The sequence below is a fragment of the Delphinapterus leucas genome, chromosome 4 (genome assembly GCF_059928025.1).
Source record: "Delphinapterus leucas isolate spDelLeu-1000000601 "Yukka" chromosome 4, BTC_Dleu_Yukka2, whole genome shotgun sequence".
Classification (NCBI taxonomy): domain Eukaryota; kingdom Metazoa; phylum Chordata; class Mammalia; order Artiodactyla; family Monodontidae; genus Delphinapterus; species Delphinapterus leucas.
In genome coordinates, this window is record NC_143132.1 from 70,588,222 (window position 1) to 70,599,887 (window position 11,666).

The 11,666-nt window shown below is 53.0% G+C and overlaps 1 protein-coding gene across 6 annotated transcripts in view; it reads right to left on the bottom strand.

The window, feature by feature from the left end:
- HEG1 (heart development protein with EGF like domains 1) overlaps nucleotides 1–11,005 on the bottom strand; it is an 83,177-nt gene extending 72,172 nt beyond the window's left edge. For 3 of the 6 annotated variants that reach the window (XM_089910611.1, XM_089910610.1, XM_022567638.3), the window contains exon 1: nucleotides 10,510–11,005. In XM_089910611.1, coding sequence (XP_089766737.1) covers nucleotides 10,510–10,786 — 277 coding nt within the window. In that variant the 5' untranslated portion in view covers nucleotides 10,787–11,005. The remainder of the gene's footprint in view (nucleotides 1–10,509) is intronic. The other 3 variants (XM_089910612.1, XM_022567613.3, XM_022567621.3) reach the window with 1 other exon arrangement.
- Nucleotides 11,006–11,666: the final 661 nt, after the last annotated feature.

An 11,666-nucleotide genomic window follows, 5' to 3' on the forward strand; every position in this document is an offset into this window, starting at 1 on the left:
CCAGGTCTGTGACTGCAAAGCCAGGAGGCCTCTCATCCACACCCGGCAAAAGATGATCCCAGAAAGGCTCACCCATGGCATCAACAAACGTCCTGGTGGCCCCAGAGGCTACAGGAGTGACACTCATCCCCACATTGAAGCTGCTTCCATCTCCTCCTACCACCCGGGGAAGGAAAATGGAGTGGTTATCAATACTAGCCTAACATATGGTAATCACTAGTCACGACCTTGCCCAAAGAACAAAAATCCCACCAGATTACAACCGGGTGTCCCTCTTCCGTATCCTTGCAACCCCTTCCTCCAATGCGACCGCCTCAGTTCAGACGCCCAGGATGGCGCAGGGCCAGCTGGAGAGCTTGACCTTGGCCTCTGCCCTCTTCTCGTCACCCGTCTTCCTCCCTGGTCTTCGTCTCCCAACTTATCAAAGACATCGAGCACAAACTTGTCAAACTTATCAAATCCATCTCCTTGCCTCCAGCAGCCCAGCTCCCTCCCAGCCCAGAGAGGCGGGGCCTGCTGTTATTCAGGGTCTCCAGTGAGTTGAGAGACTCCCCTCCAGCGCTCCCAGCAACTCCAGGAACTGGAAACACAGAGCCTTGCCTGCTTCCTACACCATACGACCTCCCAGCTTTCCTCACACTCACATGGCATGAAGTTCACGTACCCCAAACCAAAATATAGCTCAAAAACAATGTGTGCATTTTGTATAGCCTTGCCGGCTCCTTAAGAGATCTTGTACCAGGAGCCCTCGACCACGCGGTGGTGCAGGTGCTTCTGCAGTAGTACTCGGGCAGTGGTGGCTGCAGGCTGGACAGGGCCTGTGCTGGGCGCTAGGGCACCAAGTGGGATAAGATCTACTGCTTCCTCCCAAGGAGCTGCAGGTCTAGTGGGCTCACAAGTGCACGTTCAGAGCCACCGCGCGGCCCTTCCCTGTCCCTCACACAGGCTCCGAAAGCTCCTGGACCTCAAGCTGGGGAGCCTGGTGTTGAACCTCCTCACATTTTATGCCAGCATCAGGGAAGTCGAGAGGTGTTCACAGGATAAAGATGGGCCCTCTCAGAAAGGGAGCTTTTAGCATGGGATGGACCATCATTTCATAAAGAAATGGAGGCCTGGAGGGAAGTGATAGGCCCAAAGTCACATGGTGACTAAATGGCAGAGCTAAAACTTGACCCCGGACCTTTTGGACCAGTTTTCACCTCTAGCCACTCCAGTTGCTGGAGCACCATTTCTACCCCCAACTACAGCTCTGTCACTGTGATGGTTGTGAAACTGCTTCACCGGTTTCTAGAACCTTTCCAGGAATACCTATGTCTATGAGCTGCAGCCATCACATCATTCGTTGGATGCATCTGGATTTGTCAGATAATCTCCCAATCTAAGGGGACCTCACATCTTGCATCGCACCCTGAACAAAGAATCCAAAAATTTCTGAGCACAAAGTGAAATTACTGACTCCGGCTGGGAATCAACCAGGGTAGATGGGGCAAAAGAGTGAGAGCCCTAAAACGAAATGGAGAGTCTTCTTTTTCCTCCTTATTTTGGACATAAGCCTATCATTTAATGAATAAAGATGGATCTTCTAAGGTCCTTTCTAATCCTGAGGATGTAGGATTTTCTGAACGTAAAGAGAATTCTCAAAGCGCTCTTATAGACCCCAAACAAAACACTAATTTTGCCCAGTACTCCACAATTTAAGGGATCAATTATTGCCAGTGAAATGACTCTAATTTAGAAAGATGCAAAGTCCCTGTGGCATTCTCTTGCCCCATCCCCAATTCTGTATCCTAGTTCCTTCTAAAATACTGTATTTCCCTTCCGCCTGGTCACTTAGCCAAGGCACTGTGCTAGGCTACCTCCCTTCCCAGATGCAGGCTCCCTGGACACCGCGTGGTGGACAGCTTGCCAGCCTGTTCTGGAGGGACCCGCTTCCCTCAGCAGCGTCCACCAAACTTCCTGCTTGTCAGATGCCCTGCATAGTCAGTCACCCACAGAAACATCTTCTCCTCAACTTGCTGGTGAAAGTATAATCTGGTACGATTTAAAGGCGCCATTTGGTAGTACTGCCAAGGATCTTAAAATTGTCCACATCCAGGAATTAACATTCAGCAAATAATCAGATATAAAAATACAAAAATCTTTGCACAAAGATACTTAGTCACAGCATTATTTATGACAATGAAAAACTGAAAACAGTCTACATATCCAATAAAGAAATAGCTAGAAAAAAGTGACCATAGACTGGAATAATATCTATTCTGGAAATTCATACGGCTATACACATGGATTGATATGTAGAGAGATAAATGGATAGACATAGTTAGATAACTTTATATTCCATGTAAATGAGAAATAATAACAATTGCTAATATTTTAATACACTTCTAGTAGTTGGAATATGGGTGATAAGTTATTTGTTGCTTTTACTTCTCTATAACTTCCAAATGTTATATGATAAACATATATTAACTCTTATAATCAGGAAAAAAGAGAAACATTTAAAAAGGAAAGACAACCATGCAGCTTGGATGTACCGAATGCTAGCACTTTATCCTGAGCCTAAGTTAAAAATGGCACCTCACGGCCTCACTGTTGACTGACGGCAAGCCAGGCATCTCTGGCCTGAGGGCCCCTGCTGTGGCAGGGGAAACAAACGTCAGGGAGGAGGGGCCCCTGCCTGATGAGGGAGAAGCATCCTCACCCTCTGACAGCTCCTGGGCGAACAAGGGAAGCGGGAACACAAGAAGCAAAAGGCGAACACTCCCGAAACATGCATCCAAACCCTTGTCTCCAGAGATCCCGCCACAGCAGCTCCCCAGCCACAGACCCCAACCACACCACACCCCACAGCAAGGATGCAGGGGCTCCACCAGCAGCCCCTCTGCCCTCTCCCTCCCCTGGAGAAGGCTGTCCAGTCCACTGTCCTACTGCACTGGGGGGTAAAGCAGGAGGGAGGTGTTGGCTTGCCGACCCTGTGTTTTGCTGATCCAGGAATGTGAGGACAGCTCTGTCACAGAGACAGTACTGCAAGCATGCATCCCTCTTCCCACCTCCCACTCTCACACATGAAGCAATCGTTTATTCCACAAATCCATGAGTATTTACAACGTGTCAGGCCCTCAACTAGCCCTGGCTTCCCACAGTCTATTCTCCACATCACTCCTCTGCTTAACACCCCTCCTGGGGCCTAGAAGACGGTCTGCCCTCCTCACCGCCTTCTCCTGGTCCCACATGACCCAGTCACCGCAGCCTTCCTTCTCTCCATCCTGAAACATGCAAGTTCACTCCAGCCTTGGGGCATTTGCACTGGCTGCTCCCTCTGCCGGCAAGGCTGGTTCCACTAGCGCCCGGGGACACCCTGTGCCTCGTCTCCAGGACAGGAAGGAGCTGGGCATGCAGAAACAACATTCTGGTGGGTTAGGACGGGAGTGGAGTGAGAAGAGGCCAGAGAGCTAGCAGGCTCAGACCTGCTGACCTTGTGTGATTTTATCTCAGCACAACGGCAAAGCCGTCGGAGGGTGTTCAGCCCAAGAGTGAGGTGACCTGAATTACATTTTAAGAAGCACACTCTGGCTCCTGTGAGCATGAAGTAGAGGGAGAGCATGAGTGGATGCAGAGAGAACAGAAAAGAGCAGAGGAGATGAAGAGGGCAGATTCGGGATATATTCTGGAAACAGAAGCAACTGGAGTAACCACACACACACACACACACACACACACACGCACACGCGCACACACGCGCGCGCGCGCGCACACACACACAAAGATGTAGAGGGTGAGGACAAAAAGCATGGAGGGTGGCTTTTAGGCTTCTCCTTTAAGTAACTAGGTGGATGGTGTTGCCAACTCCTGACACGGGAGGATCCGGGAGTCAACAATGGGTTTGGGGGTGGGAATCAAGGGTTCTAGGTCTCTGACTTTTTTCCTCTTTCACGTCACTGTTAAACTTTGCCCAGGGAGACCAACGTCTGCCGTCTCCCACACAGTAAACAGGCTTCTTCCTGCTCTCCTAAAGGCTCCCACAAGTTCTCAGAATGAAAGCCAGGGGCCTGCCCTCAGCCTCATTCTCCCCATCCCCCTCTTCCTTTCAACTGGGACAGTACGCAGATGAGACAAGACCCAGCAGATACACCTTAGCTTACCCGTTCCTTCACAGGCCATCGCCTTTTTTTCAACATGTTTATTGGAGTATAATTGCTTTACAATGGTGTGTTAGTTTCTGCTGTATAACAAAGTGAATCATCTATACATATACATCCATCCCCATTCTCCTCCCTCTTAAGCCTCCCTCCCACCCTCCCTATCCCACCCCTCTAGGCCGTCACAAAGCACCGAGCTGATCTCCCTGTGCCATGCGGCTGCTTCCCACTAGCTATCTAGTTGACATTTGGTAGTGTATATATGTCAGTGCTGCTCTCTCACTTCGTCCCAGCGTACCCTTCCTCGTTCCCCGCGTCCTCAAGTCCATTCTCTACGTCGGCGTCTTTATTCCTGTCCTGCCCCTAGGACCGTTGCCTCTTATGCATACACTGTGCAGTAACTCTAATAACCTGCCCGCCCACAGCCAGCCCCCAAGCTGCCAGGCCCTCACGGCCCCCTCAGGCTGGCCTGACCCCTTGCCCAGCACTGCTTCTTCCTCACCATCTATGCTGGATGTTCTCCACCCGGTCAGGGCTGGCTGCCTCTTCTCCCGTGATGTTCCCTGCTGCTGGGGCTCACCCTCCAGGCTGAATCAGCCCTGACCTTGTCCGAGTTCAGTTCTGCATTCTCAACTGGCCAAGGAAGGCTTCACTGGGACAGGCTGCAGTGTTTATGGTGAAGGCACCTCAACTGGCGCAAACCAGCTCCTCTCCATCCACCGCGCCCCCATTACGCCTGCAGCCAGGCGGTCACCGGGTCCTCCTGCCTGGACCCTTGCATCGCTCCCTTTCAATTTCCACTCCCCTACATTCTCGTCCTGCCCTGTTTTCACCCTTTTCCTCCCAGGGTGTCGATATACTGCCCACCAGCACTCTAATATCTCTGAAATTACTGCTGGGCTGTAGTAAGGGCAGATCTGTATGTGATTCATCCATGAGGCTCCAGCACCAAGCACAATGAACACTGAACAAGAAAACGATACTGCTCCTTTCTCACGAGCCCTCAGGGGCTCCTCAACGCGCATGAGACAAACACTGACGCCTTCCCAATCTGACCCAATCCTCCTTTCTAGTCCCGTCTAATGACTCCAGTTATGCTGGAGCCTAACTGGTCTCCCCAAGTCCTCTCCCCCCAACTTCCTGGCTGTTAACCTGCATTTAAAACATCTTGAGCGTTTCAATATTTGGGATTTTGCTGATGTCCATACCCGCCTCTCTGTCTATCCACATCCAAGCAACTCTTTCCTTCTCCCCAACGTGTCTCCCTGGGCTGCCGGCCCCATCCGTCTCTCCATCTTTGCGTGCTGCAGCCCATCTCCATCCACACCATTCCTTGGGTCAGTATGATCTCGTGACACTTGTTCATCGATGAATCACTCGTGCATCATCATTTCACTTTTTAGACATTTGGATCTCGTGCTCCAACAAGACTGCATGTTCCCTGGGAGCACGGCAGACTTGCACCTCACCCTCCCTGTCACCTGGCACAGCTCCTCACACAGAGAAAGAGCTCTGTACATATTTTCTGATTTACAGATCAGTCAAACGTGATGCAGACTGAGTCACATACCACACTCCAACAAAAGAAGAGAGAGAAGACAGGACAGAAACATCTTCGTTTCTATCTGCTCGAGATGCACGATGAGTGGGTAGAAGAGGGCATAGAAGATAAAAAGGAAACAATTTTACAGCCTCTGAATAGGGAACCATTTGACGTCTCCTCCTACTGAATAAGTACTCATAACACTTCCTCAGAATACCAGCCCTGTTCCCAGGAGAGCCCATTGAGAACATCACCAATTCATTTCAGTTTGGTTGCTAATGAATGTAGCTACCTCTGGCATCAATAACCTTATGGATTGGCATAGAAACAGGGCGTAATTCACAATCTCCAAATAAAATACCATCTTACACATGTAGAAAGACTTGCAGTCCCATCTTCGTTTATAAGATCTCTCCCCCGCAGGTTGTCCCCACTACTACTGCCACCTCCTCATTCTGTCTCTCACCCCAATCCTACAGTCCTTACTCTTGAAAAAAGGGCAAGAGCAAGGATCTGAGGAAGAGAGGAAGAAGAACGATGCACTGGAGAGGATCTTAGAGATCTAGGCAACTCTCACCCCATTTAACCCATGAGAAAACTGAGGCTGCATGATACTGTGGAATGAGCAAACGGATTTGGTCAAATCGATTTAAATTCCTCCTCCTCCGTTTACCGTCTGATCTAACATCACCAGGCTTCAGTTCCCACGACTGTAAAAGGGCAGTGATATCCCTCACAGGGTTGTTTTGAGGGTTAAATGGGACGAGGAATAAGTTTCAACCACACAGGTGCTCAAAGGCTAGAAGTCAAAGAGGGAGCAAAACTGATCTCCCCTGTTGCTTCCTTCCTTAGGATTCTTGAAGGGGGGCACATTTATTGCAGCTGAAACCTCCCGTTCACACAAAAGGGGGTGGGGACAGAGGGCAGCCACTGAAGGAGGCAATAAGGGCTCAGAAACTTCAACTGCCATCTGTGCTTTGCTTTCTCTCTGAGCAGCTCTGAGACAACAGGCCAATTCTGAGCACACCGTTTTCAGCCAGCTGGGCAGGGCTGCTGGAAGGCAGAGGGGATCACTGGGAGGGCAGAGGCTCCTTCCCCAGCTGTCCAGGACTAGGGGTGCAGTAACTGGCTAGCTGGGCAGCAAACACCTTTCATTTTCACCCTACCCACACCATTCAGCTCTCCGGCAGGAAACAGCTGTTCAGCATTTGCAAGCATGAAGTTAAAAGGACGTGGCTTTTAAACACACACGGGCCAGGACGAGTCCCTTTCCCCACATCCCTCCTTCTATTTGGGGCACCCTCCATCAAAGCAAGAGGGCTTCTCAGAAATCGCCACCACCACCGCCGCCAGCCTCGGCCAGGACGTGCCCGGAGGAAAGCTCCCTCTCGTGCCAGGGGGCTGCCTCCTGTTCGGCCCAGGTCTTCACTGCACTGTGTAAGGGTTCCCCCTCAGCTAAAGCTAAATGACAAGTCGGCCCACAAAGTTACAGCAACTCAGGGGACAGCTATGTAACAGCCCAGAAGGGGCTGGGCTCACGGCGCTTCCTTTACTCCAGGGAGCTGCATTTTTCTCAGATTATTATTCCTTGGTCTGGCTGCTCAGCTCGTTAGCGTCATTTCCCCTTTGGGTGGGAAAGTGCTTTCCTTCTGCACTGATTTTCATTATGACTTAGGCCTCCTCTTCCCCACCCCCGCGCTCATCTGCGGATCTCAGAGCGAAAGCGTGGACTGTGAAGTACGAAAGTCAAAGCGTATCCACTTAAGCACTCAGAACTGTGGCTCACAAACCCTGAGGTGTTAAAAACAAAAACAGCAAGAAAAAGGAAACCTCGAGGACTTGGCATCCTCTCTACCGCCACTGGCTGAAACACCAGCAACAAGTTTAGCTTAACTGCCCGCGGGTGACAGGTGGGTGCAAAAGCTTAACAAAGGCCAAACAAAGGGGGGCAGTGCTGCCATCCAGGGACTTGAGGTCTAAGGCAGGCAAACAACCCACAGACAGAACGCAAGCACGGTTACTCAACAGTGAGAACCTTGAACCCTGCCAGGAGCTTAAGGGGCTAGAAATGGCCCCAGGGAAGAAAAGGACATTCTCTGGTCCCTGCTGTTGACATCATATTTGGAAGCCCAGGCCATGAGGACCAAGCACTGACCACCAGCATCTCTGCAACACAAGGGGCTACAGGCAGTTTCCGCAATGATCAAACGAAGCACCTTATTTGTTAAGACTCAGGGCTCATAACCAGCAGCAGCAAGCACCTCCCCAAACATTAAAAGATTGGTGCAGAGCCTGGGTGGCCATCTGTCAGGGGTGCTGAGAGGGCAGATAAGCACATGGGACGCTGTGTGGACCAGAGGGCTTCCGGAGGCCCCCGCAGTGTTGAGACTTGGCTGCCTTGGGAAATAACTGATTGCACCTTGTGATACAGGGTGGCCGATCAAAAAGGGTCCAGAGAAAATCTCAGAGGTTATTAGGAAACATGGACTCCCTGAAATCACTTGATGCTGACTTTCTTGTTCATTGTTTCTTTTTCCCTCTAAGTGACGTTATGTGGGCCACCACCAGAAAAGCAGCACAGGTCCTGCCTGAATCCTAAGCCATGTTGGTAGCTTCCAGAAGTTTTCAACAGGTAGTCAATTTCCTCTTTTCTCATCTCACCTTCCTAACATCCTACCTGAGATCTCGCCTTGGCTCAGGTGAAGTGCAGACACTCCTTGGGTGGTGTCTGTGCACAGTGTGGGGGAGGGGGTGGTGGTCCCAGGGGAGATCCTCTTCGGTAAGAGAAGTTTTGGACAACCCCAGCTCCTGCCTACCTGCTCTCTGGGACTCTCAAGTGCATTCCTCCAGAGACTCACGCACCTGAAACCTCCATTGCTCTCACCTCCCCTAATGAATCTTTGTAACCGGGAAGGTTGCAAAGCCAAGATTAGCAGTTACCTGCCACACCTGTGAGGAAGTGTGGCTCACATATGGCGTTGGGGGGGAGAGGGGTGTCTGTGACCAGCAAGGGAGATCAGCCCCAACTCTTACCTGCTGAGTCCCTAAGCCAACTGCCTCCACTGTCTCTGCCTGTGACACCTAGCTGTGATGTGTGGGGATTCTCAGCCACAAGAGAAGGAGGGAGACTCCTGTACCAGCCTCATCCAGCCAGGCCCCCCGCAAGTCAGCAGCACTCCCACCCCTCCACTAACAAGATCAGGCCCTACAGCTAAGGAAGCCTGACTTCCAGCCAGAGAAACTGCTTTTAGCTCCTGAGATGGCCTCAGTCCCCTGCACTCCACTTCCCATCTAGAAGATGCACAAGTGTCTGTACAGTATCCTTTGGTTACTCTTGTAGTGTGAGAAAGCCAGGAAATATTGTCTTTTATGTTTTTGATTCCTTCCTGTGGAACTTAAAATGATGGATGTTGTAAGTCACCTAGAGTTGCAGTCATGGTGACTGTTTCTCTCGTAGGTCTGGAAGCTTCTTTTCCCTTTCTCTTCCCTTACAGTTCCTCAGTGTCTCAATCTTGTGCCAGTGAGGGAGAAGTTCACGAGGACAAGGCATTTGCAATGACGGGATTACTACTGACTGTGGAATTGAGTTTTTACTGGAGGAGCTGATGGTTTTTTTTTTTTAAAGCTTTTTTCTTATTTAATTAGAGGAAGCATCCCTAGGTGCAACGAAGCAAGCTAATTCCTATCCCAGAAAGTTTGTGTGATATGAGAGACTTAAATGAAGTATCCATTAGAAAGATGAAATCTTCTCAGCCTTCACCGAAACTCCAAGACAATACCTACTGTTTCAAGCGACCTGGCTTCTCCGGACAACCCGCGAGAACGTGCGCCTCGTGTCACTCACAGGAAGGCAGTGGCTCACACCACCGCATTGCTGGCTTTGTTCAAAGCACTTTCCACTTATTTTTACTTTCATTTTGTCACATCATCACCAGGAGGCTGGGAAGAGCAGGGATCATTACTTCCATTTCACAGATGGACAGACTGAGATCAAAAGAGGTGACATCCCCAAGGTCACAATGGTATTACGGTTGGAATTCCACTCAGTCCTTAGCATTTCTTGCAGACCCAAAGAAGGAACTGAATAAAAAGGTCCGGAGGAGAGAGGGCAGGTCCCTCTGAGTCGACAGGCGGGGGCTGTGCATGGAGCCCCAGCTCACGGGGAAAGGAAAGGGGAGGAAAGGCTCGGGGACAGCCCTGTGGCAGCGTCTGCCTTGCTGGGCTTCACCTTGGAGCCCCATCTCCACACAGTTCCTGGAGTCTCTCTGCTTTAGAGAGAGCCAGCAGAGTGTTTGGTTTCCAACTACATCCTTTGTCCTTTACAAATATCCTCAGGGCTAGAACCCTTTAAAAAAAATCAGTTATTTAAATTTGAAAGTCAGGCTCTGTACCAGAAGAGGCCTATTTCTGTATCTATAGGAGAAGAATGGGATTGGGGAATGGACCCGTCGGACGTTATCACCTCCGAAGTGGGAGAGGTGCTTTCTAAAGGTGTAGATTTTTTAAAAATTTATTTCTTTTAAGGTAGGTGTATACGGGGTCCGGGGTACACCATGGGAGATAAGTTTTCTTCCAAGGGGATGAGGGGGAGAACAGGATGGTCACACCCCCAAGTCCAGCCACCCGCGAAAGCGGCTAGGAAACCACTCTCCCAGCTCGCTGCCCTCCCGCCCGGCCCCCCCGCGCTGGGTCCCAGCGCGCCCCGGGGAAGCGGAGCCCCCTCCGGGGTCGAGCGGCGCCGGGGCCTAGGGCGGGGGATGCGGCCCCGGGCGCGCCCACGCCCCCAGCCCGAGGCTCGCGCTGCGCCAGTCTCCGGCTCTCACTCACCCGCGCTCCTGCCTCCGGGGGCCCGGCCCGAGGGTCCCAGCCGCGTCGCGGCGCCCGGCGCAGGGGTCGTCTGGCGGTGGCCGGGGGGCGCGGGCCCGTGGCGCTCCGGGGGCGGCGGCAGCTCGCGCTCGGGGCCGGGCTCGGGCGACCCCGCCGGCCCCGCGCCTCCCGGAGAGGGCGGCTGGCCCCGCGTCCCGGGGGCGGCCGGCGGCAGCAGCAGCAGCAGCAGCAGCAGCGGCAGCAGCAGCAGCAGGAGCGGAGGCGGCGGCGAGGCCATGGTGGCGGCGCCCGCCCGCGCTCACATGCCCGGCGCGCGGGGCGGGCGCGGGGCGGGCGCGGGTGCGAGGGAAGCGAGCGGCGGGTGCTGCCCGGGGCCGGGGAAGTGAGCGAAGTGAGGCTGAGAGCGCGGTCCCCGCCTCAAAAGTTGTGGGGAGCCGCAGGAGGGAGGCCGGGGGCCGGGCGGGCGCGGCGGAGGCGGCCCCGGCGCCGCTACATGCTGATTAGCCCGGGCGGGTCGCGGGGCGGGCGGCTCCTCCTCGGGTTGACATCACCGGCCGAGCGCGGCCGGGCCGGGGGCGGGGAGAGGGCAGGAAGGGGGCGGGGGCCGGGCCCGCGAGCGCCGGCCTGGGACCGCAGGGGGAGGTCCTCGGAGCCGGCAACCTCGGGCACACATACACAGACACAGACACACACAGACACACACACACACACACACACACACACACGCCGCCCCCTCACCCCCCCCCCGCGCCCCCAATTAGTATTGCCCTGCCATGTGCAGAAAATTTAGAAAACCGGAGTCTTCCGAATCTGGAACCAGAATTTCCCAACTCCTTAAATGCACAGTCTATGGGTGAAAAGCAGGTGCTGGGGAACATAATTAGCACCAACTAGATCATGCAAAGCGCTTCGCTATGCGAGAGCAGTGGAACCTGGGGCCCTGTTCCCTACCCTTACTAATCTGACACCCCTTGCACCTCTCCCACCACCTCTCCTCCAGTCCCCAGGGTGGGACTGAGCTGGCGGTGGCCAAGCCTAACACCTTACCCCGCAGCCAACTCGGGAGTCATCCTATGCCCCTCCCTGCGCCCTCTCAAGCCCGGATTCCATCCGCATCCCCATCCCACCACTGCCTTTGGCTCACACCAGAGTTCTGC